The sequence below is a fragment of the Myripristis murdjan genome, chromosome 18 (assembly GCF_902150065.1).
Source record: "Myripristis murdjan chromosome 18, fMyrMur1.1, whole genome shotgun sequence".
NCBI classification, from domain to species: domain Eukaryota; kingdom Metazoa; phylum Chordata; class Actinopteri; order Holocentriformes; family Holocentridae; genus Myripristis; species Myripristis murdjan.
The window spans coordinates 14,744,326-14,768,420 of record NC_043997.1 but is presented as its reverse complement, the minus strand read 5'-3'; the positions used below and the strand labels follow the sequence as shown (position 1 = coordinate 14,768,420).

At 41.9% G+C, this 24,095-nt stretch overlaps 1 protein-coding gene across 2 annotated transcripts in view; it reads left to right on the top strand.

The window, feature by feature from the left end:
* The window catches only part of rell1 (RELT like 1), a 28,892-nt gene extending 5,194 nt beyond the window's left edge, over nucleotides 1–23,698 (top strand). Inside the window, exons 2-8 of one of the 2 annotated variants that reach the window (XM_030076678.1) lie at nucleotides 4,287–4,508; nucleotides 9,914–9,985; nucleotides 15,625–15,679; nucleotides 19,512–19,760; nucleotides 22,028–22,160; nucleotides 23,512–23,555; nucleotides 23,635–23,698. In XM_030076678.1, the coding sequence (XP_029932538.1) occupies nucleotides 4,287–4,508; nucleotides 9,914–9,985; nucleotides 15,625–15,679; nucleotides 19,512–19,760; nucleotides 22,028–22,160; nucleotides 23,512–23,547 (767 nt within the window). In that variant the 3' untranslated portion in view covers nucleotides 23,548–23,555; nucleotides 23,635–23,698. Of the gene's footprint in view, nucleotides 1–4,283; nucleotides 4,509–9,913; nucleotides 9,986–15,624; nucleotides 15,680–19,511; nucleotides 19,761–22,027; nucleotides 22,161–23,511; nucleotides 23,556–23,634 lie in introns of both variants that reach the window. The other variant, XM_030076677.1, reaches the window with a different exon arrangement.
* The last annotated feature ends 397 nt before the right edge of the window (nucleotides 23,699–24,095 follow it).

The following is a 24,095-nucleotide window of genomic DNA, read 5'->3' as shown; positions in this document are numbered from 1 at the left end:
CTGATCTTATGGCAGGAAATTTAAGTCTAACAGAACACTGAAGCTGACCTCTTCACCCCTCGCTCGGCACCAGAGGGCTCTTCACTAGACACAGGACAGAAACACTTTTGCCCCTCTAGATTTCATATAAAGGGAATACAACTTAACACCGTAGACATTACCACACTCAAAAGCTTGTTACGTCTGCTTGCCAGCCACTTTGGGAGACAACCAGTCATTGTTTGGAGGTCCTGTTCTGTTTTAAGATGGAGAAATTGGCCAGTTACTTTTGAATGTACCGGCTGCTGTGTTAAGGGTGAGGGTTAGTTTTCCTGCTCTGCCACTCAGTTTCAGAATCAAGAAGTGTCCATGGACAAATCAACCTGTATTTGTTTGGTTCTCTCTGAAATCTCAAAACCAGGGATTTGTCATGATGTGAAACCCAGAACTGCCACTGAGACTGACTTTGTGCTCTGATCTCTGATACCTTTAACCAGACACTATGTCCTCATGAGCTCATGACCGCTCCTCAGTGCGTCCTCGTGACTTTGAAGATTAGGTAGTGAACAAACTCTACTATCTTGTTTTTATCAGTGAGAGACAGCTGTAAATGATCATGAATACAACTAAACTGTCCTAGGGCACTGGAAAAACATTGAGTTCCTGAAAGACCCAGTCACTCCCCTTAATGTCGTTTAGCATCTTTGAGCTGATTTGACCTGTTTCCTAGGACAGTGGTTAAGTCACGGTCTACACATAGGCTACTTTCAGAACCAATCGATTTGATTCAGCAAGATGAAAAGTGCAGCAATCCACAATATATCATGCACTTGCAATCCTTTGCTGCTTTGGCCCATGAAGATGCAGATTTTCTATGAACAATTTCACACTAAGTAAAGGAAAAAAAAAAAAAAAAGGTTAAAGCACTCTCTTTTTTTGACAAAGTTGGTCCAGATGTCTATAGTCCAGTTAGAGCTGATCTGCGGTCCACTTTTGGACTGCAACCCACCTGTTGAGAAACACTGTCCTGTGAGCCATATTGGAAATCCATATACGTGGGATGCCATGTTTCTGAACTTTTGGTTCAACAGTATAGAAAACGTGCTTTTTTTTTGGCTGGGAACTGTTTATTTACTTTGTTAGTGATGCTTGCTCATTCCTGTTAAGTCAAACAAACACTTCTCAAGCTACAAGTTAAGGTGCTTTAGAGTCGGAGTGAAGCTAAACACCAAATAGTTTAGATTGGATCGAGTTATCAGATCATTCCTTGTGCGGATGCATGTTTTTCAGAGAGTCTTTTTTTGGACCGGTAGTCATATATTTAGACATTATTTGTGCAGGATCAATCCTCCCCTGGACCTCCATGACGCCAGCCGTGGCTGCTAGGAGATTTGTGACGCAACTGCAAACTGAGCCTCCATAAACAATCTCTTCAGCCCATTTGCCAGTTGCTATATTCCAGTCTTTCATCTTAATGGTGATGATACAGTCCTCTAATTGTCCTCTGATTACCCATGAGTCACTGGGACAACAATGCAACTCGTCTTTCAGTCCCAGGAGGCATCGGGCTAGTTGGGTGCCGGGACAGTGCGCTAGTGTGACGGTCAGTAGCCTCATTTTCAGATGTGAGCGCATGGACACACAACGGTCACAGGACGGTCACCGGGCAGACAATGCTCTTTATCACCATGCTCAGTCTGATGCACCAGGGAGCTGGGACAATAGGAAGAGCATACATGCCTGCATGCATGGGGTTGGGCATATGTTTAGGTATGCAAGCATGCAGACATGCCACACATAAAGAGACATACAGCATCATGCAGTGCATTTCCAATGGGCTATTTTAACACCGACCCCTCCCCTGTCACTCATTTATGAATAGTGTGTAAATATGGACCAAATACCTTCTAACCCACTGTTAGATACACTTATAGCGAAGTCATGCTCTGCAAAATTATGAATTCTTGATGTAAAATATGTTTATGCATATTAATTTGACCCTTATATGTACTATTATTATGTTATGCTATGGTAAAAAAAGCACGTGTTTATTGTTGTAAATGCTTCATCGTGGGGGTGTTACCCAAAATAGCCTTGGCTGAACATTTAATTTGATATTCAGAGCGATTAGTATTTCCTCCACACTGCACCCTACTTGCTCTTTCTCAAACACACATGAGCACGCACACTTTCCCTCTGTCTCACACAGACACACTGATGTAGACAGGAGGACGGACAAAAGCCCCCTTGTGTGTTGTGTTGGAATGCCTCACGTGGTGAGTCGACAGCAGGAGCCAGGGGAGCTCTCGCCTAGCTGGCTGCAGGTCACACAGTCTGCCCTCTGACCTTTCAGACTCGGGGTCAGTTTACTTTCACTTCATTCAGTGTGAAAATTAAAAGGCAGCCTGAAAAGCAATCATGTAAAGTGTTTGCTTATCTCAGTAATTTCCCAATAAATTGTCCGTTGAGTGGGAGTGAGACTGTGTTTTGACAGAAAATGTCTTTTTTGGATAGTTTTAAAGGAAAATCTACTTCCTGAATGGGTTTGAAACTAAAGTGTATTGAACCAAATGGCCCCTCCTGACACAGTCACCCTTGAGTGGTACACAGAGGTTGTAGTGTCTTATCCCTGATGGGTCTAAAGTCCTGTGTGTAGGTCGATGGGAGTGGGCGCACAGAGAGGTTTGAATCGAAGGGGTCAGTTTTACGATCGTTGCATTGTGTGTGTGCTTTGTACGGTTATAAATTACGGCCTCTTCTGGTACATTTAGACAGGGTGTAAAGTTCCTGGCAGGCCCAAATGCAAGAAGCAGAGGTTAACTTTCCCAGTGATACCAGTGCTTATTACTCATATTGTTAATTAAAGCAATATGGACAAAATCAAATATCATGTACTGCACTAAGAGTAAAACAGCTAGAGCAGTTCATTAAGAAGGAAAAATATCTTCATTAGTTGCTCTGTGCTCCCCTGGACTGTTAATCCAGAATACTGTATTAATGTCTCTCCAATAAAGCTCTGGTACACTGTGGTCCACTATCAGGCCGTTTCCTCCTGGCACAAGGTTATCCGCAGGCTCTACCTGCCAGATTTACTTTCCAATTCAGGGAAGATAACAAGAGAAAAGCCGTTTAATTTCCTCAAAAAATAGATACCTGTACTCTTGCCTTTTCTATCTGCATAATCCACCTTGTTATGTGCTTAAAACTTTGCTGTGCTATGGAAATGAATGGAGAGACAGAAGGATAACAAGTGTCATATGACAATATTGGTATAATATTGATATATCACCCAGCTCCACTACTTGCAGGCCATGCTTATCAAGCCACTTTTAGTTGTTTTTTTATATTTTGGTGGCTCTAGACAGATGGTGGTCATGGGAGGATTGTAGGACATTATACGGCATTATACATTATAAGATTTGAAAAGAGAGCCACTGAGGACAGACAGAGTAGAGAGACGAAGGAGTCCGTTGCAGGGATAACACCTCCCCCTCTGAATAAGCATGCCTCTTGGACGGCAGCGACTGAAGCTGTCCTTGCCGTCCTCCACACAGTCACTCATTCATTTATTTTCCTTTCACTCTCTCTCTCTCTCTTTCCCACACACGCTCACTCTTCTATTTCCCAGTCTTGCTCTGTGGTTTCCATCACATTTCATGTCCATCTTTTTCATCTAGTTTCTCTTTTTTTGCCCTCCTGATAACATTCCCTCAGATTTAGTTCTCCCCGGCTGTCCATCTTGCCATCTCTCTCTCTCTCTCTCTCTCTCTGTGAAGCCTTGACACGACAACCAGCACCAGACTCGCCAATCACAGCAGAGCTAAAACTAAGGGCAGAGATGGCAGCAGGCTTTTGATTCAGCCAGGAAAAGAACATGAAAGCTCTGTTGTGCTGCATTATTCCACCTGGGCTGACAGCTGATAGCCGTTATATCCTGTCAGCTGCTCAGCATGGGCCTCAAACACACCGCTTACAGACTATAGATACCAAGTTACATTCAAGGACATAATAGCACTTGACTGTTGTCTTTGCCGTGGTGTATTTCCCTTTACAGTCTCTATATGCCTCAGTATGTGTGGTTCACTTGAATCAGTGGTGTTAGTAGAGGTGTAACAAGAAGCAGAACATTTGTACACAAAGTCATAACCAAAATTTTGAAAATTTTAGCACCATAGGACCTTAAGAAGCAACATCATACAAATTTGCCTTATGTTGTTTGTTAAGGTCTGTGTTTGTCTTCCGCTCCGTCTAATATCTGATTCCCCTCCTTTCTTCTGCCCGTCATGTTTCTGCTCGTCCTGCAGCAGGTCAGACTGGTCCAGGTGGAGGCGGAGGAGCAGAAGAGGGCAACCCCGGGTACATCGCCTTTGTCCTGGTGCCGGTCTTCTTCCTGCTGGGCCTGCTGGGAGTGCTGATCTGCCATGTGCTGAAGAGGAAGGGCTACAGATGCACCACCGAGGCTGAGGATGAAGATGGGGAGGAGAAGGATGAGTGCAATGGAGTGGAAAGGGACCCCGAGTTGGGTGGAGGTGAGACACTGTGAGGGGAAGGACAGGGTTGATTGAGTCCCTGCGGATTTGAAATGAAATGGGACACTGCAGACTCACTCAAAGACTCGCTTTGTGAGGCACAGAATGGTTGAATAATGTGTTGTCACAGCACTTCCTACACCTTGTTAGTGTCGTGGTTATGCGTTATTATGGTTGCGTCAACATTCCCTGTCCAGGTCCCGCCCTCTAAATAACACACCTGGTGAAATACCTGACACTATTGTGATTAGCCCTTTGTATTTACTGCACTAAAGCTCTCTGTGTTGACATTGTGTTCAACCCAGTCCAAAAGTACCCAAGGGGAAAGACAAGAGAGTGGAGGAAAGATGAGATGAATAGGAAAGAGGCTACAAATTGCATGACATTTATTTTCCAATAGTATGGGGCGTTGCAACATAGTGATGCATACTTCCAGTTTCCTTTTGCTTTGGAAAAAAATGAACATATGGCCAGTGTCATGTGAAAACCTCACGCTTCTCAAATTCAGATGTTTTTGAAGAAAATCCTCGTGATCAGACTTATTGGAAAAATGCTTATCTGCTGCACAAATGTTGAAAAAGACACGCAAATTCATTGTTTTAAACCTTTGATAAAATATTTCGGGATGGCAGAGACACAAATTTGCACAATGTAATGATAAGCACACTTCATATGGTATGAGTTGGAAAAAACTTGCACAACAGTGTTTAGTGTTGATTCTTTCCTTTTTTCTCCTTATTACTATGGAGTAATAAGTTATTGTTGTTATAATAAATAGTATAGTAGGATTAGTGTAGTTCAGTTTAAAGGAACTGGAACTTTAAAATTGCAAATTTAATAAAGTTTTTTGTCTGTCCATGACTCAAAAACCAAGAGATCCAGAGATGACTAGATGATCCTTCAACTGAAGTTAAAACATGAAAATCAACAAATTGTTGGTATGTTTTCATGTGACAGTAGTAATTTGTGTTGTAAGGCTATATTCAAAGCTCCTCAAAGTGGCATACTCAATAAGAATACAACAAATACAATATCCAACAGATTAGATATTGGCACAGATTACTTATTGCAACAGTGGAATTTTGTTATTGCCTTTTTAATGTTGCCCTTTTGCAGATCAGTTCAATAGTAAAATGATAATAAAAAATGATACTACTACTACTACTACTACTACTAATAATAATAATAATAAAGTCTCTTGATCTTTCATATACAAGGATACAAGGGTACAAGGAAGTTTATTTGTCATTATACAACAGGTTGTATAGTGAAATTAAAATGTGGTTCCCTCTTGATTGATTAATTGATTGATAAAAGATAGAATTATTAAGCATGGAGGAGTTCAGATGGTGCATTAAGTAGTCTCACAGCCTGAGGGAAGAAGCTGCTCTGTAGTCTGGTGGTACGGCAGCGGAAACTTCTGTATCTTTTGCCTGACGGCAGCAGGGTGAACAGGCTGTGGCTGGGGTGGGTGTTGTCTTTTAGGATCCTTTTGGCTCTGCGCAGGCACCTCACCTCCCCGATATCACTGATGCTTGGTAGATGGGTGCCAATGATGTTATATGATGATACAATGATGATATAACTAGAGAATGGCATTTTTGATCCTGCATGTAAGTAAATCTTTTAGTCAGACACTAAAGTCATGCTCATGTAGCTATGCTCATTTTACCAGCCATATAGAAATTTCAGCATTTGTACCATGTCCCATTTTTCTCTTGTCATTTCTAAAAGTGAACAAAAAGCAGTGTTTTAACAGGTGTCAGAGAATACATCTGTTGTTATCAGCGGTAAAACATGAATGCATTACAAAGCATCTTCGGAAATTTTGTTCAAAATTAGCAGTCATCAATCTGGATGATTGAATCATATTCCTAAACTTGACTTGCACGTTTTGGTGGTAATATTTTCCACAGCTCTCTTGCTAATTTTCCAATCTTGCCTTGTGGAACGCACCCGTGATCACATGCTCTGTGCCATCAGTCAGACTATATATTCTCAAGTATGGTGTCGTTGCAGTGATTTTGCAATACCGTTTAATGGAAAAGTAAATGCAGAAGAGGTGATTGTTCCTCTCTCAGTCTCAATATTAGTTGCACATTATTTGTCTGCAGGAAGTTTTCCACTACCCAGTTTTCCATTCTCCTGCTAAGCTCACGTGATGGTGAGATTCAAGGTCGGCGATGCCATGCAATAAAATCAGAAGACGCTCTCACCCTCCTGCTGCCGCTCATAGGCATGTGGTACATTCCAGTCTGTCATGACTGGCTGCATGCCGGGTAGGAGGTAGGCGAGAAAATGATAATGATAGACTTAATTTGTGTGGTGCCTTTCAAAGCAAATTTACAAAGGATGACACTGACTTTTACCAGAAATAGGCACGAGGAGGAAGAGAGAGCCAAAGACATCACCCATCATTCATCAGGATTTCTCAATGCGTAAAACACTGAAAATGCTGGGATGTTACCTCAGAGCTCATTTAGATGTTTGCACCTTGTTACATAAAACCCATCCACTGTTGATAAGAAGTGCCATTCGTTGGTATTCGTTTGCACTGGTGGATGAATCATCAGCAGTCCCCTGTGAAATCATAAACAGAGGACGCGACGAGCCGTACCACATCGGCGTCTCAGTCAAATGGGGTGGCTGACAGTGGCAGGATTGTGAAGGCACTTTCTTATCTTAGGATTTTTTACTCCACTGAGAGGGGGCCTCGCTTTCCAAGGAGTGGAGGACAATAGAAACCAGCAAGGCATTTCATATTCACATCACTCAAGCTCTGACTCAACTAGAGGCGTGTTGACTTCAGTGAAACAAAGCTGCAGGAGGACACGCTCTGCACAAGGCCATTAAAACTTCCCTTGGTTCATAAAGATAGTTGTAGAGAAATCTCATTTGATGTAAACAAAAGAGTTTCCTGTCTTCTCAAAGACCAGTTTTTTAAATCTGTGAATGTCAACACTCTGGGATGTATTCCTCGCCTTTTCCTTTTTAATTTGAAACAGCTTTGCTCTGTTTTTCATGACACCTCTTGCACAGCCATTACTCTGTTCTGGCTCCCATTCGAGGCAGCTGGTGTTAAAGAAGAGCGAGGAGAGTGAAGAGGAGTCTCATGTGAGGACTTGAAACGTCTTGCTTGGCGGGGTTGCCCTGGGGTATGTTATAGGCATGAGAAAGGGGGAGGGAAAGAAACAGCGGTGCACACTGCTCACTCTCTTCTCCCTGCCATTGCACAACGATCTCCTCGGCAGCTTTCCCTCCTGACAGATCATATCTCCACTATTTGCCGTGCTGGCTAACATCCCTGGACGCCTCTGTAAAATTCAATTAATTATTGCAACCGTTGTCAAGTGGACTCAGCATTTTCCTGTCGGTGAAGGCGAGGCCTACAGCTGGCTTCTTTCTTGGAGCAAATGTGTGTTTCCTGCCAGCAACACGGAAGCCAAAAACTCAAGATGGGAGTTTTTTTCCCCCCACTGAGGCTTTCAGGACACCCAGCCCCTTCTGCCTCACAGTGTCAAAACACCACCAAGACTTCAACAGACAGGAATGGAGCTGGCCTGAGTATTTAGCTTCAACTCAGAGCAGACTGCAGGTGGAGATGACTTAAATAAGTAAATAAAAGGGGACTCCCCACTATGGCTAAGGCAAGCACAAGGGTTCATAATAACCACTTTCCATCCATATTAAGGTAGATTTCAAATTAGTGTCAAAAATCAGTTTTAAAGATAAATTAAAAGAATTCGCAAACTTTGTCAATAGAGCATAGGTATATCTTCAAGTTCTTTTTACAAAGATTGAATGCTCCATAATATAAATGAAAAACTTTAAATGTGCTTTATTTTGCAATGCTGCAGTGCTTTCCACAGTTGGCAATGGCAAAATTCAAATAATTGGAGAGAAAAAAAAATATTTAGATTTCTGAAATGTTGTTTTTTTTCACATGAACACATGCACTGTGGACTAGAGATTTTGATGAAATGAAAAATCCAGTAGTAGTTTTATTTTTGCAGGTCTAAGGATGTAGTGAGTTTGTTCGATTTGTACCAAGTATGTATGACTACAGTTAATTAGTTTCACAGTTTCTAATAAAAACCCAGTGGTGCATGTCATAATTAAGTAGAGGTACCAGTGTACAGCAGTTTCTTGTTTGGTCTAATAAACCGAAAAAAAAAAAAAAAAAAGTCAAGGCTTTAGCATGTATTAGTTTTTTGTAGCATTTTTAATATGTTTCAAACTCCAGACCACTGCTATTTTGCCACAGTCAGGACTATTTGTTCCAGTTATTTGAGCATCGCTTGGCATGGCAAAGAACCGAAGAACATTGCTTTTGTGTCCGGACCTCCCTCGTTCAGCCCAGAATCAGTCCTCTTTCTCCATGATCAGGTTTCCATCTTTCTCTCTGTGTTTTCCACTCTCTTGGAGTGTGTACATTTTCCCACCACTGCGTGAAACTGTTGATATACAGTGACTCGCAGGCCGGCACCGTTTACATTGTGCAGGTCTGCGAGTTGTGACAGTCTAAAAGCAGCCTCGGCTTTTCAGCAGGTTCTTGGAAATGTCTGACAGGATCAGAGCGGTGTTTACCAGCAGCGATCAAACCTCATGAAACAATCCACAGGAAGTCCTTCTACCTCCCCGGGGTGTGTCTGTGTCGCTGGCTGGAAGGGCTCATACATGCTTTGATTTTCTGCTGAGTTTCTTTATAGTATTTGATGCGCAGGTGGAAAGAACAAGGTGTATGTATCTATGTGTATGTATATTTGTGGCTACAGCTCAGGTCTCAGGTGACAGGCAAAAAGAGGTGTGTGTGAGTGTGTGTGTGTGTGTGTGTGTGTGTGTGTGTGTGTGTGTGTGTGTGTGTGTGTGTGTGTGTGTGTGTGTGTGTGTGTGTGTGAGTTTTTGCATGAAACCCTCACTTGCTGCATCACACCTCTGGTTTAATCCAATACAACCAAGGTGAGTTAAGTCAACATACAAAATATGACTCATAATGACATGGTAAAATCGAAGGTGTTGGGATCAGGTTCAAATTTAGCTGCCTGGGCCTTGAGGCCATGCCAGAGGAGCACTGAGGTGGCATCTGAACACACTTTTACACACAGGCTTTTATGTAGTTTACACTACCTGTTTTATTGTTGTTGGATTTGTCTCTGGTGCTCTTGTAATCCTGTGTGTAATTAATTTTTTACATAAGTGCTATAAATACTACCTACAGTAAACAAAATGGTGATTTATATTATTGTGTAATGTATGTGAAACTGTAGGCTAAATATAGTTGACTTTATTTTAGCAAGTATCATGTCTGAAATTTTTGTAGTTTCTCATTTTTTCTCATTTATAGTTTTTTATATTTAATGTGTGTGTGTGTGTGTGTGTGTGTGTGTGTGTCTTTGTATTTCCAGAACTAAATGACACCTTCAGTGACAACAATGACACCGTTGCACAGATTGTCCGCTACATCATGACAAATGAAGGTATGTGCATAATAACTACAGGAATGTGTATAATATTATAGCAGGCATAATATTAATATACCCATACCCAATATAATAGCTTTTGCCACATTTTTAACAAATGATTGCTGATTATACATTGTGATTCTGGTTCAATTGTGGAATATAAACAAGTAAGGAAGTTTTTTGATGACTATCCCTAATCCAATCGGTGTCATTCATCGTGCTTACATTTGCCGTGTTTTCATTTTTTGTACCAATGACGTCTCAAAGCGTGAGTGAGTGACGAGGGGTTAATCCATTATTAGTCCACTTCTCATGAAGTCATTACAGCCAGCCCTCAATTATTGTTTTGACCAGAACATCGTCACATGGTATTGGGTGAGGAAGGAAGTGTGTGTGTATTGCCTGGAAGGGTGCGTGGGCGGGGTTGCAGAGTTTTGGCTCATGACAGAGGGGGTTATTCGAAGTTCAACACAAAGACAAATCAGCCACTACAGTGGGAGTTAAGGGGAAATTTCTGATGACTTTAGGTTGCACAGAAACTGTATGGTGACATCACTCATCCTTGTTTCCCACAGGAGTCACACATATTTTATTGTCCTGTTGTCATAAACTGAATGGTGACATGACTAACAAATGATTTCCTCGAGATGCGAGGAGTTGGATTATGTAACAGCGCTGTGCTTACACCATGTGAATGTGTTGTCTTTGTTTGCGAGGATACATGGTAACAGGAGGGATAAGGATCAACACAGCCAACTTGATCAGCATGCAAACACATGTCTTTTCTGTCCATCAGGATTATTTACCTCAGCGTTAATGAACTTCCCATGGCGCGGGAGTGCTCAGTGAAAACAGGCCGTTAATACGTGTTTGTAGATAACTTCGATCCAGAGGTTGGAATAGTGAATATTTTAGCTAGAGGTGCTATGGTTTCAGTTTCACACAGTTGGTGTACTTTGCCCTCTTAAGTGGATTTCAGGTTTGGTGTGACCTTTGCAAATAATTTAATGGTTCAGTGTCGGTACAAGGGTTGGACGTTATTCCTTTTAACTTGTTTTAAGGAAGTAATTTTTGTCATTTATGATATGAAGTGTAGAACATCATTTTCATTGCAGATTCCAGATTTCATTGTACTCATGACATAGGTTTTTTGATAAATTAAGTAAAACTAGGAATAAATTCTTCAACAATGGCACGAGTTGAAGTGAAAGTGCAGATTTAAATGCAGTTCAACAATGCAGTGTCATTTTCTACCTCTGCACTATAGAGCTCTGACAGGTCCTATCTCAGAAGCTCCAGTCCTGATGTTAAATTTGACAGAGTGAACAATCCCCCCTCTCTCCCTCCTCTACATATTAGCGACACATTTCTGAGAACTGGCTCCCTCCCAGCGGTGGGAAGAGTCCTGTCACTGCATGAGCAGCAGCTCACTCACACTTCTCCATTAAATACATACAAAGGTTATGAAGGTAATAACATCCTGCCCTTTGGGACAGGCCGTCATTGTCCTGTGGTGGAAGTGTCATATCTGACCCGATAAGCCGAGCGCTGAGCTGATTCATAAGTGTGTTCAGTCACAGTAAGATAGGATGAGATGAGATCAGATGCACCTTTATTGATTCCCCATTGGGGAAATTCGTTTGATACAGCAGCACAAGGGAATGTAGTTAACATCAGAGGGATAAAGGACATTTCCATAATCATTTGTGCATCAAAAAAAGAAAGTAAGCTCAGGAATAAAAAAGATAAACTAGCAAAATAGATACAGCAAAATAGATCTGTGTGTGTGTGTATATATAGAGTACATGTGCAATATATGTGTATGTACTGTATGTATAAGCTCAACAAGCTGTAGCTTTAAGCACTTACAGGCTTATATTAACTGATTTGTAAATCCTGCTCCTTAGGCTGTCAGACTATGAAAACACTCTTAGCTCTTATCTTTTATGTTGTGCATGTTATGAATTGTTTTGGTAAGTACTAGAGTTTTGTTTTCCTCCACAAGAAATCACCTTGCTCATTAGGAGAAAGTGGGTGCACCTGTGATGTCCACTCCCAGCTGAAGGTCTTTGATTAATCAGCAGGGCTGGGAGGTTATATAAGGAGCAGTTGCTGCTCAGTTCAGTTTTTTTGGTTGTGAGTGTGTGAGAGTCAACACCATCAGTTGGCTCTCTTGGTATTTTGAAAGGATAAAACAGGCTTTTGTGTGGGGGTTTGTGTTTTGCCTTCTGCGGGTCCACTGACTTCCACTCTTTTCTTTTACTGGGTTGAATTTTTTAGTTCTTCTATCATTTTGATAGATTTAGTGGGTGGCAGGAAGGAGAAATAATCCCCTGCCACCTTTTTGAATCCAAGACCCAGTTTGTTTGTTGTTTTTTTTGTTACATGCAGTTTGTGTTAGTTTTCCCCATTAGCAACCTTTATTTCTCTGTTCTACTTGGGGGGAATGTAACATGCAGCAGATTGGAACTAATGAAGTTTCTAAAATATACACACTGTACATACACACATGCAACATCTGTTTGTATATACATGTGTGATATCTGTAGTGCTGACTATGATGGGTTTAACTGGGAGTGGTGTATAAATGTCAGACTCCATCAGTGGACGTGGGAGGTACTGGGAGTTGTGGAGATGGTTGTAAAGCGCAAATATCAGGGGACATCTTATGATTTAGGAGTCAGCTTGCGAAAATATTTAGTATTTGAAGCCATGTGGCTCATAAATACAGCCTATAAATACAGCCAATGTCCAGTTTGCTACTTGTCAAGGACTGTGATTCAGACTTTACTGAGTTCATGAAAGCTTTTCCAGTGTGGCCAGTGGGAAAAAGTCCTGCAGAGCACAGGATGCAGTTTATATTTTCAGCAGCAGTAACTTTTGGTTTGTTTAGGATAATAGAGGAAGCATTGGAAGGTTAGCATGGGAACAGACAGCCACTATGGCTTAACAGTAGGGATGTAACAAGAATTAATACTCATATCAGGGACTAAGTCAACACCAGCATTTTGAAAACAATACTGATACTAATGTTTTTAGTGTCCGTAGCTTTGGCAGAGCTTGATCCCTCACAATGCACTATTAGTCTTTAAGTGTAAATACTGAAACCCTTAAAGTTGCAGTCATGCTTACAGGACTCTTAACTCAAAGTGAGAGCACATGATCATACCACTGTATTTACTATTACAGCAGGACATTTAATACGACTCCTCTAATTTGAAACAAGTGTTTTGTTTTCTACTTGAAGGCTGCAGGCCAGTGTTGCACTTGTAACTCAGTGCTCTTATTCTTTTGTAGCCTATATGTTTAAATACTTGGAACACAAAAAGTATCAGTTAGCTTGTTAATGTTCATACAGAGTTTTCAAATAAAGGAGTGTGTGCAGAACGGGATTTTTGTATCGAAGATCATGGAATTTCACAGGTGCTGGTATCAACTATCAGACTCTGGTATTATGGCATTACCACTGAAGGAGAGAGTGCCACCCACAGAAACTCAGCCCTCATTCACAGAAAATACAAGAGAAGTGTATACAGCACTGACCATTTAGTTTAAAAGATGTCACCAGAATTTAAAAACAGTTGATCTTGCAGCGTAAGAGTTATGGGCTGTTTTTGGTTCAACACAATTATTAAACTGGTTTCTTGTGTCTGTGGAGAGCTGCCGTGCTTGAGTTGTTCCTGCACTGTGTAAGACGTGTGCACAGCACGTTCCTAACAGGCTCATAAACACATTGACTGGCTGCACATGTAAACTGGTTACATAACAGACTTCAGAATAAAGGTCTCCCTGGAAGATGACATTAAGTTATTTGATTACAATCCTCTTCTCTTCAACATAATAACCAGTAATTTTGTGCAGCTTACAGGGCATTTTTGAGAAGAGTCAAGTACAGTGAACAATACCTAGTAGTAGAGCTTTGCTGATACAGGAGCCAATACCGATATTAGGGAGTAGAAAAACATTCTGAGATCGATATATCGACTGATATATACATGATCCCATATTTTCTGCAGTGATCCCTCAAAGGTGGTTATCAAACACCTGTGGCAAAAATATGTAAGGGATACAGGATTATTTTACAGTTTAAACTTTATTGTTCAACATAATATACTGTAAGTGAACTGGTAATAAATAATAAATTTTAATAATTATAAATAGCTATAAATGAGTAAACACACAGTAGAACAATATATATATATATATATATATGAATGAATCAATATATTAAGGAGAAGGATCGAATATTAATTTCTATATTACTACAAGCATCTTTTCCTGCATTATGCTCTGTAATGACATAGGTTTTCATATCAGCACTTATATTGTCCCATATATGCCAATACCAATATTATACCGATATATCTCTGAAAGACGAATCAGCTGCTAAAATCAGCCAACCAGTGGCCAATCGGTGTAGTTCTACCGAGTAGTGTTTTTTTTTTTTTTTTTTTCTACAGTTGATGTATAAGCATTTTCATTCTTTGTTGCATCCTGGTCAATGGAGGCTGCTGTCGATTTGGAAATTGGGGCTAACACCAGAACTCAGATTTTATGGTTGATGGTTCAAATAGTTTCCTTTTTTTTGCTGTCAAACTCTGCTGTAGCTACACTGGAGTTGTCTACATTTGTCCAGCTGTTACCTCCAAGAACTGGAAAAATACAACATCAAACAGCAAAGAGGGCTCAGAAATGCAGGGTATAAGCTTGTATAAAAGTGTCAAAGGGATGAAAGATGGATTTTTCCTGTGTGCAATTCAACTGACCTTGTCCTGAAGCCCTTTTCAAATAATTTTATTTGATAAATAGTCCTGTATGTTTTAATTCAGTTACACTCCTGAGAGCAAAAGCCCCACCCGTCTGGGATCACGGTTAAACTTGTGCAAATAAGACAACTCAAAGCAGGTTCATGATACCCAAGTCACTGAGTTCATTATTGTGAAATGCTCAATGGCACAGTAAATGGGAGGATGGCAGATTGAGTCAGAGGTCCAGGCTCAGTTACATGAAACTCCTGTGTTCAGCTGTGAGTCATCCGGCTGCATCTCAGCATGCTCCGCTTTTCCTAAGGTGTAAACAGATTCGTCATCTGTGTACACAGTGTGTTTTATCTGTATAAGCTTGAGCTCCTCATGGTGGATTGAGTGAACACATCGGGGCTATGCCTCAGGGAAATCTGTCTCTGGGAGTGAGTTATGTAAATCTGCATGCCGCTTTATCTGTGAGCAAAAGTTGATGCCTGGTAGATATTATTGTTCAGGTTCAGCGTAACAAAACCAGGACTTTTCTCCATCACCAGTGCCAAATTTTAAGTATCTAGACTTTTATTTTGCCAATAATGGCATCAGTGCCTTGATACTAAACTGCTGTCAGAGTCCTCTCTTGCTTTGAAGTTTTGTCTTAGGATATTTTGTTTTATGTTATGGTCTTCTGGATTCAATAAAAAGTTGTTGTTGGCTTGGCACACTGCCCTGAGGTCATGTTCAGTGATTGCATGTGGTTTGCCATTTAATTGTGTCAAGGATTTATCTGTTACACCCATCTTCCAATAAGCGCTTAACTTTTGAAGTCGCTGGAGCGTTCTGCTTGCTAATTCCCACCCTCCCACTTTTCTCACTCTCTCTCCCTGTCCCTTTCTCTCTCTCTCTCTCTAGCAAACACAGACGCTCTTAAAGCCATGATCCATGAGAACAGCATTGACTCAGATGGGTAAGTCTCCTTTTATGCTGTTTTTTTCCTGAATATTGCCTGTAAAAAAAAAAAACAAAAAAAAACAGCATCTCCAATTAAGGTGCAGCTTTATTTGGCTGGTCTGATGGTGTCGTTGCTTACCCACCCAAACCTCAGTGTTGGAATCGGTCAAATGCCAACTGTGTTGCCTGTGTGAACCACTAGATGGCACTATAAGCCTCCTAGAAAGCAGACCAGGCCCTCAGTGCCGTGGTGATTGAGGCAGAGTGGGAATCAAACAGGCAAGGCAATCAGTCACATTTCTCTTATGGTAATTTACAGATTGGCAAGGTTTGATTGAGGGCAAACCACCGGGGAGAACAAAAAGACAATGCGTCCCAAATCACTGCATTATATGCTTCACAGCGCCCAGCGTAGCACCGCCTTGACATGAAAGCACACCATAATAACTTTAACTCATCACATTAGAGCACGCAGCATGCTGACGGTAGATCTCAGGGTGTTTCGGGGGTAAATGAAAAAAAAAAAGAAAAATATGGGATTTTAAGGCAAGTCACAGCAAAGCATAGTTGTTGATGTTCCATTAATCAATCTCCAATCAGAATTAAGGCTGCAACTAGTGATTTTTGTCATTGACAATTAATCTATTGATTATTTTTATGATTAACTGATGAATAATTTTGTCAGCCAAATGTCACTATAAAGAGATTTTTTTTTCAAGTTTTCAGGGCCCAAATAAGGTCCAAAACAATAAAATTTATCATAATCACAAAGAAACAAGGTAACACAAGTAAATCTTAGCTTTTGTGAAACATGAAAGTAGAAATTGTTTGGTACTTTCACTTTTACTTGATTATGAAAATTATTACGTTAATGGTTTCAGTTATAAGACATATGACTGCTATGCTCTTAAAAAGGAGAACTGGGCCAACACGCTGCAGGTGTTCCTGCTCTGGATGTCTTTATAAATGATGGCAAGGAGGCCTTTTATAGCATAAAATCTATAGGCCCATCGTTCACATTTTGACTTTGACGTCTCAAAGCATCGACTTGCTCGCTCGCCGCCTCAAAGTGGCCCCCACGTCACGGGACCTGGAGTTGACGGTGCAAGCTGGTCGCTGCGAGATTAGATGACTTCGCTCTCCATCCCACCGTTCACCATCTGAGTAAAGAAATGAGAGGAGGAAATGAGCGAGTGGTAGCGCCGCTTCGCCGTTGAGACAAGGGGAGAGGGAGGGAAGGAGATGGAGGGGGAGATAGGAGGAGAAAGAGATGTTTGTGACAGAGGGGAAAGGTAAGTAAAATAGCTGACTATGTCCTCTCTCGCGTCCTTCTCATCCTGCTACATTTCGTTTAGAGATAGACAGAGTTGTTTTCATGTGTTGGAGTATAAGTCGAGGCGTTTGGGGATAAAATGTAGGAGTGGGGTCTGTGCCAAGGATTAGATATTGAGGTATACTGCTCAGTTGAATCGGGTGTCCTGGGGAAAGAGAAAAAAAAATCTGGAGAAATCTGCAATTGCGCACATTTCCCCCAGCATCACTCAATTGCCTCTCACTTCTTCAGTTCTCCCTCCAAATCTCTTTCACATACCCCCCCCTCCTTGTTTTTGCTCCCGTTTCCCTTCACTTTGAGTCTTTGTTCAAACGGCTCTCCATTGCACTGCCTCCTTTTTGCTCTCTTTCCATTTCTCTCTCTCTCTCAACCTCTCTCTCTCCCTCTCTCTCTCTGTCTCTCTCCCCCAGCCAGGTTGGGCAGTCTGCCAGTGGATCACTTAGAGATGGTGGAACGGGGCTAATTTATGGGACAGTTAGTGGGAGGGAGCGAGACAGACAGGCAGGCAGACAGAGAGAGAAAGAGACAGAGAAAGAGAGGGGTTGAAGTGTGACCAGGTCTCTCTCTCTCGCTCGCTCGCTCTCACTCTCTTTCTCTCTCTTTCTCTCTCTCTCTCCCTCTGTCTCTCTTTTCCCGGTTGTACTTAACTTCCTCTCCTCAGTCCTGTTCTCCACATCACTAATCCATAACCTCTCTCCCTCTATCTCTCTCCCTGTCTCCCTCTCTCTCTCTCTCTCTCTACCACTCCACCATCCCTGTGTCCCTTCCCACTTTCGAGGAGATGATATTCACATCACTTCATTTCCCTGTTGCCATCTCTGTTCCTCCAACTGTTGGCCACACACATTTTTCACCTCGGTTCTTCTGGGATTCTCACTCTGCGCATAGAGCCAATTTTGTGTGTGTGTGTGTGTGTGTGTGTGTGTGTGTAAAAGAATATATAGAAAATAGACGAGAATATGGCTCACATACACGCATATTGTTTGTCTTCATCTCAGCATCCGTCTTTCCCCAGTCCAATCTTGCGTATCCATTTCCACGGTGCCTCGGCCGCATTGATGGAGACAAATCAACAAGAAATGCTCTTAGGCCAGCTGACACACACACACACACACACACACATACACACACACGCTGCCACCGCAAGCACGCCTGATGCCACTCAAGCCATTACTCTGCCTCTCCCTAGACTGCAAGAGGACACTATTTATATATGTTTATATTCTGTATAGAGTGAATAGGCAGTGCTTCTACACATTACACCGAGGCTTTCTATGTAAACACTCTGAAGGGCTTTCCATCCTGCTTAAAACACACACACGTGAACACTGCCTCTCGAGAAGCATCTAAAAAGTCAGAACCGATGAGCATAACGACATCGAGCTGCCCTGACTAAGTGCCTGTTAAAGCACTTCATGCCTTGCAAAAAAAATCTCCTTCCTAACAAGTCATTTAGTCTCATATTCAGTGTTAAAATCTGCCAGTTGAATTAGATAATCCCACTTGTTTCCAATGCAAATCAACTTGTTTCCAGGATTCTGTGCAATCAAATGTTATTTTCTTAATCCTAGTAGGCTGATCTGCCTTCTCCTGCCTTATAATTGTTCCCAGAAAAAAGTTGCACTGGAGACAAGATTTTAAAGCTCAAAATGAGACAGAATGACTCAGTTGGCGGGTTTTTTTTTTTTTGCAATGTGAGAAGCCAAACGTGATTCTGGTGAAATATATAGTGTGAAAACTTTGGTTGCATCGTGCAGGTACATGTAAGTGCCTGACATGTAATTGTCCACTGATCAGACACCTGATACCACATCTGATGCCTATTTGGACAGAAAATTGCTTCCATTATCACTTTGAGCGTAATCATCATTCAGAATGAGTGGCCTCAAAGAGGTTTGTCGGTAATTGCTTTTTGCCCCGTTGAAATATAAAATATCAGCGTGTCACTTTTACAATGGTAAGCCGCGATAAAAGAAATGCTGTGGAGCTCAGTGACCTCTCTGTAGGAGCTGTAACCAGTTTCTCTTTTCTTTCTTTTTTTTTTTTTTTTTAAATTACACCTTTGCTAAATGGAAATGATTCGGACTGCAGTCAGGTTACAGCTGATCTGTGGAAAGCCTCAGCTCTCACTATCAAACTTTTGACAGCTAATCTAAAAAACAAGTGGTTTGCTTTTGACTTCTATCTTTGGATGTTACATGGTGCTGTAACACAAAGACCCTTTAGAAGATATTTTTAGGTTTATCTCCCTCAGTGGCTAATTTACTCTGCTGTACCTGTAATGATGCAGGCATAAGTAAGTTAAAGTGAAGTTTAAGATCCATTGTGATTACACTGCAAAAATCTCCATTTTAACAAGTCATTTGACGAAAAACAAGATTTTAACACTGAATATGACACTAAATGACTCATGTACACGCATCCAAAGCTGAGCAGTTTCTTGATGCTTGATGCTCCCTCAGCAGTTTGGCATGCAGGCCACTCTGTGTCCCTGACTTTGTCTCCTCTGTTTCAGTCCGCCGCTCACTCCCACCTCCCCCTCCACCCCGACCCCTCCGCTGACTCCCGTGTCACCTGGGGCTCCTGCGGGCTCTGCCAAGCACACCTGCAACCACCTGCACACCATCGGGGGTCCGGGCGGCCACAAGAACATCTGCACTCGCTGCAGCCAGAAGAAATGGCCGCTGGTGAGGAAGCCGTCGAGCAGCAGGGCAGAGCAGCGCCGCAGCCACCATGGAGAAGTCACTGTCCTGGCTGTCGGCAGGTGTGTATGTGTATGTGTGTGTGTGTGTGTGTGTGTGTGTGTGTGTGTGTGTGTGTCAGTCACAGAGGAAGGAACAAAAGCACCGAAAGTGATGAAAGCCCCCAAAATGTCAACCTTTCAGGGTTTCATATCACATAGCAGAAACCATGAAAGTGCAAAAATTGGGTATGGTGGTGTTTGCACAAGTTCACACCACCAGCAATAATTTAACACATTTTCGATGGTTTTTGAACAGCAGCCCCAGAGCCATATCCGCTCTGTGAGTGCACGAACAACACTCCAATCAACACTTCCACACTTATCAACACAGGAACATTTGTCATGCACTTTCACACCAGACCAGTGACCCGGGACATACACAGGTCGACCTGTCAGGGTGGATCTGGGTGAGTAGACGCCGGAGAGCGACTCGGACTACGATCAGGGCTTAGACTCTGCTCAGCTCGGTGTAAAAGTTCAATGCTTAAAGGCACTTTGATTTAATTTCCATTCCAGAATATTCACCTATTAATAATTAAACTATGAACTCATCTGTTTAATAGTACATGTCGGAATTTTGAATGATTTTTTTTTTTTTTTTTAAACATGTTTTAAAATTAAAATCGCATTAATTATACATCTCGGAGAACAGTGCATCCTTAATGGAGACATCATGCTGAGCCAATAGGTGGACACAACAGTTTTAATAATACACCATTTTCAAACAGTCATGCCCATCCTATCGAATAAAACGTCCATTCTCTCCTTAAGAAATTCTTAACAAATTGGGCAAGTCATCTCATGTGTCATTACGACAGCAGCAAAATAAAAGGTGGCGATTAATTTTTCTGCCCCACGATGTGTGTTGTCACATTTTGCGCGGTGATGCATTCAGTTTCGACACACCGCCCCTTTCCGGTTTTAGAGCACGTTTGCAAAAAGGAAGTCTTCAAGTGTGTGAGTGAACCCGGGAGTGTGTGTATGTGTGTGTGTGTGTGTGTGTATCCTCGTCCCCTTCATGCGGCCGTCTCCTCCTCCTCCTGGCGTCCCGCTGAGGGCTGATTGGGATGCAGAGAGGCTGCTTTTCATTTGCACACCCAGATGAATGGCCGCGCACACAGAGGGACAGCACGACCTGGATACGAATATTCATTTGCTGATTTTAATTAAAGCTTTGGAGTGTGTGCGCGCGTGTGTTTGAGTGGGTGGGCAGATGAATGGGATAGGTGGGGGACAGTTGAGTGAGTGAGCTAGAGGCATAGACAGAGGATGTGCCTATGTTTTTGTGTGTTTGTGTGTGTGTGTGTGTGTGTGTGTGTGTGTGTGTGTGTGTGTGTGTGTGTGTGTGTGTTATCGCTGAGAAGGGAACAGAAGCAAAGAGCCCAGCTGTGATTTCAATGAAAGTGTCCGATACCCACTGATGAGTTCCTGCCCAGCAACACGAGTGATTAACCTGTTTGGAGTGTGCCATCTCCCTTCAGTAGCACTTGCTCTGCTTTATTTATTCCGCGTACATTTTTAGATACATTTCGCTGGCAAAGTAAACAGTTAAGTCAGCCAAGGTCGGTATATCTTCTTTTGACCTAGAAATATAATTCACACTGGGATCTCAGAACTTCCTTGAAAAAATTTAACACTATATATTTATTATAATGTGTGTGTCAGGTTAGGCCGGCAGCAGGGCTCCACATAAGAGCAGAAGGGTGTTTTTTTTTAGTGAGCCAAGCCTCCAGACTTAATTTCTCATTTGGGACCCAACCAGGATGAAAAAGCACTGGAGACATTTGTAAAGTAGAAAATAACCACCACACCTGTTTTGTTCATTGCACATTTTTCTCTCTTACTTTGGCTGTCTTATATTAGTCTCACCTATTTCTGTTAATGCTCCACCTTATAATTCTCACACAATCCAGCCATATAAATTCTGGGATCCTGCCTGTTGACTGCCCTGCTCTGCTGTGTATGGCTCGAATAAGGCAATGCTGTATCTCCCCCGGGTTGTTATTAAAATGAAAAATATATTCTACAGCAATTTATGATGGGGCGGCGTGGCTCTGGAGGTAGACCAGTCGTCTGGTAATCAGGAGGTTCCCGGTGTGATCCCCGGCTCCTCCAAAGAGCGTGTCAAAGTGTCCTTGAGCAAGATGCTGAATCCTTGGCACCTTGCATGGCAGCTTCTGTAATCAGAGTGTGAATGGGTGAATGTGAGAAATGGAAATAGAAATGCAGTCCGTTTACCACAAGGAGTTTATTTATTCATTTATTTGTTTTTTTTTTTCTCTCCTCAGGTTCCGTGTGACAAAGTGTGAAAAGACGGCCAAGGAGAGGCGGACTCTGCTCATCACCGATTCCAACGGGAGCGTCCCGACGTCCCCGACGGAGGCGGAGCCTAAGAGCAGGACCACCTCTGAGTCCCAGCAGGTCAGTGAGGAGGAGAGGAGAGGTGCCATATTTACCGTGCAGGGGCAGAGTCAGTGTGCGGTAGTTGTAATGTAAAGTATATAAATACATGGAAAATGTGTGTGTGCCTGCTGAAAAAGCAACGGTCTCAGTCCTGTCATCTAGGCCAGGGTGATAGATTGATATATCGAGACAAGTGTTGACTTTTCCTGGTTTTAAACACGGCATTACAGTGAAGGGATGCAATTTTCTGAACTTATTAGACTGTTGTAGCCATTTTTTTCTCTATTCCTGCGTGGTGATCATGTCCACATTACTAATGATTGCATATCAAAAAATGAAAGCACTAGTTCTCATCCCTAATATCATCACAGTATCAATATATTGAGGTATGTGGTTAAAGATATTACATTGTGAGATTTGGTTTTGTCTCTGATTTTTTTTTTTTTTTATTATTGTTGTTCACCTCAATAACTTCACTGACACACTCTCACACACTCGCCTTTTCTGTAAGTTTCAAGGCATTTTTTTTTTTTTTGTGCAGATCATGGCATAGCTACATTATCAGATCATTTGCATTTTTAAATGTTATTCGAAATATCTCCGACCTTTTGGTATTTGCCAGATTGAACTTTTCTCTTGCACAGTTAGAGAAGAAAGCCTCTAATAAGTGATCTGCTCAAGTAACATGTTCTAGCGATGTTTTGCTGACAACGTATGACAAATGACTGTGCGGACACGCGGAAATAATTATCGGAGCTTTTTCTAGGGTTCACAAGAGTCAATGAATTTCAAAAAGTCTATTCCAGGCCGGCAAAGTCCAGGAATTTAAAGGTGCATTATGCAAAATTGAGGGTTGATTGAGTTAAGGATCATTTAGATGCAACTAAAAAAAAGTGGAGCAAGCATGTAGTTTATCCATTTAAAACATTTTAATCATGGAAAAGTCACATCACAAATGTCACGTCCTGGGAAAATCAGCCTGTTTTTATTGTCAATAGAGCAGATCCAGTGTTATTTAATAGCATGAGGTCGACCTATTGCAGTCTCTGCTGCTTCGTGCAAAGTTTTGGGATGGGCAAGCTCAGATCTACCAGCCATGACTGAATAAATAACGCAAGGAGCATGTGACATTTGTTTTAGGGTGGAGATAGAGTGCACCTCAGGTTTACAGGGAACACAATATAAACAGCTCATTTACAGCTAAAAATGGCATTTAACTTATTTGTATTTGTGTGTATCAAGCACTCATTCAAATATTATGAGATAGATAAATGTGGGGAAAAGTGGTACCTTAGGTTACAGTATATTCAGAAATTGATTGAGAATTTATAGATATTCTCTCATGACTGAATTATTTTCCTCATATCAGGAGCAGACAGGCAACTCGGACGACGACAAACGATAAACACCCAGGTAATGTGTCGTATTTCTATCAGCTTCATGTGCGTCTCCATTTGTCAAACACATCTAACGGCACCTGTTCACCTCACAGGACCGGGAACAGAGGCGGGAGATGAGAACTGTACTTTTTTTTTTTTTTTTTTTTTTAAACCAAACTGAGAACGTCAACAACATATCGGCACTTGCAGAACAAGTGACGGACAGCTGGAGAGTTAATCCAGCCTGCAGAAACTGGCTCTGCCGCTTCAAGGGACTGAAAAGAGCTGATAACGATGAAGATGGAGGCGAGGGTGAGCGCAGACACCCCTCACTGCCAGTAGCTCCTCTGGTCCGTTATTTTATTCATAACCGGGGGATAAAGTGTGTGTATAGTGTGTATATCTGACGCTCTTGATTGATTTCCCCTGATAATAGTGTTGTGTTTTGATCAGGGGCTCATCAGCAGAGCGGGCGTCTGACGTCAGAGGATTCTGAATCTGGGTTTTATTACTCACTACACCATCCTCATCCCTCGTGTGTGTGTGTGTGTGTGTGTGTGTGTGTGTGTGTGTG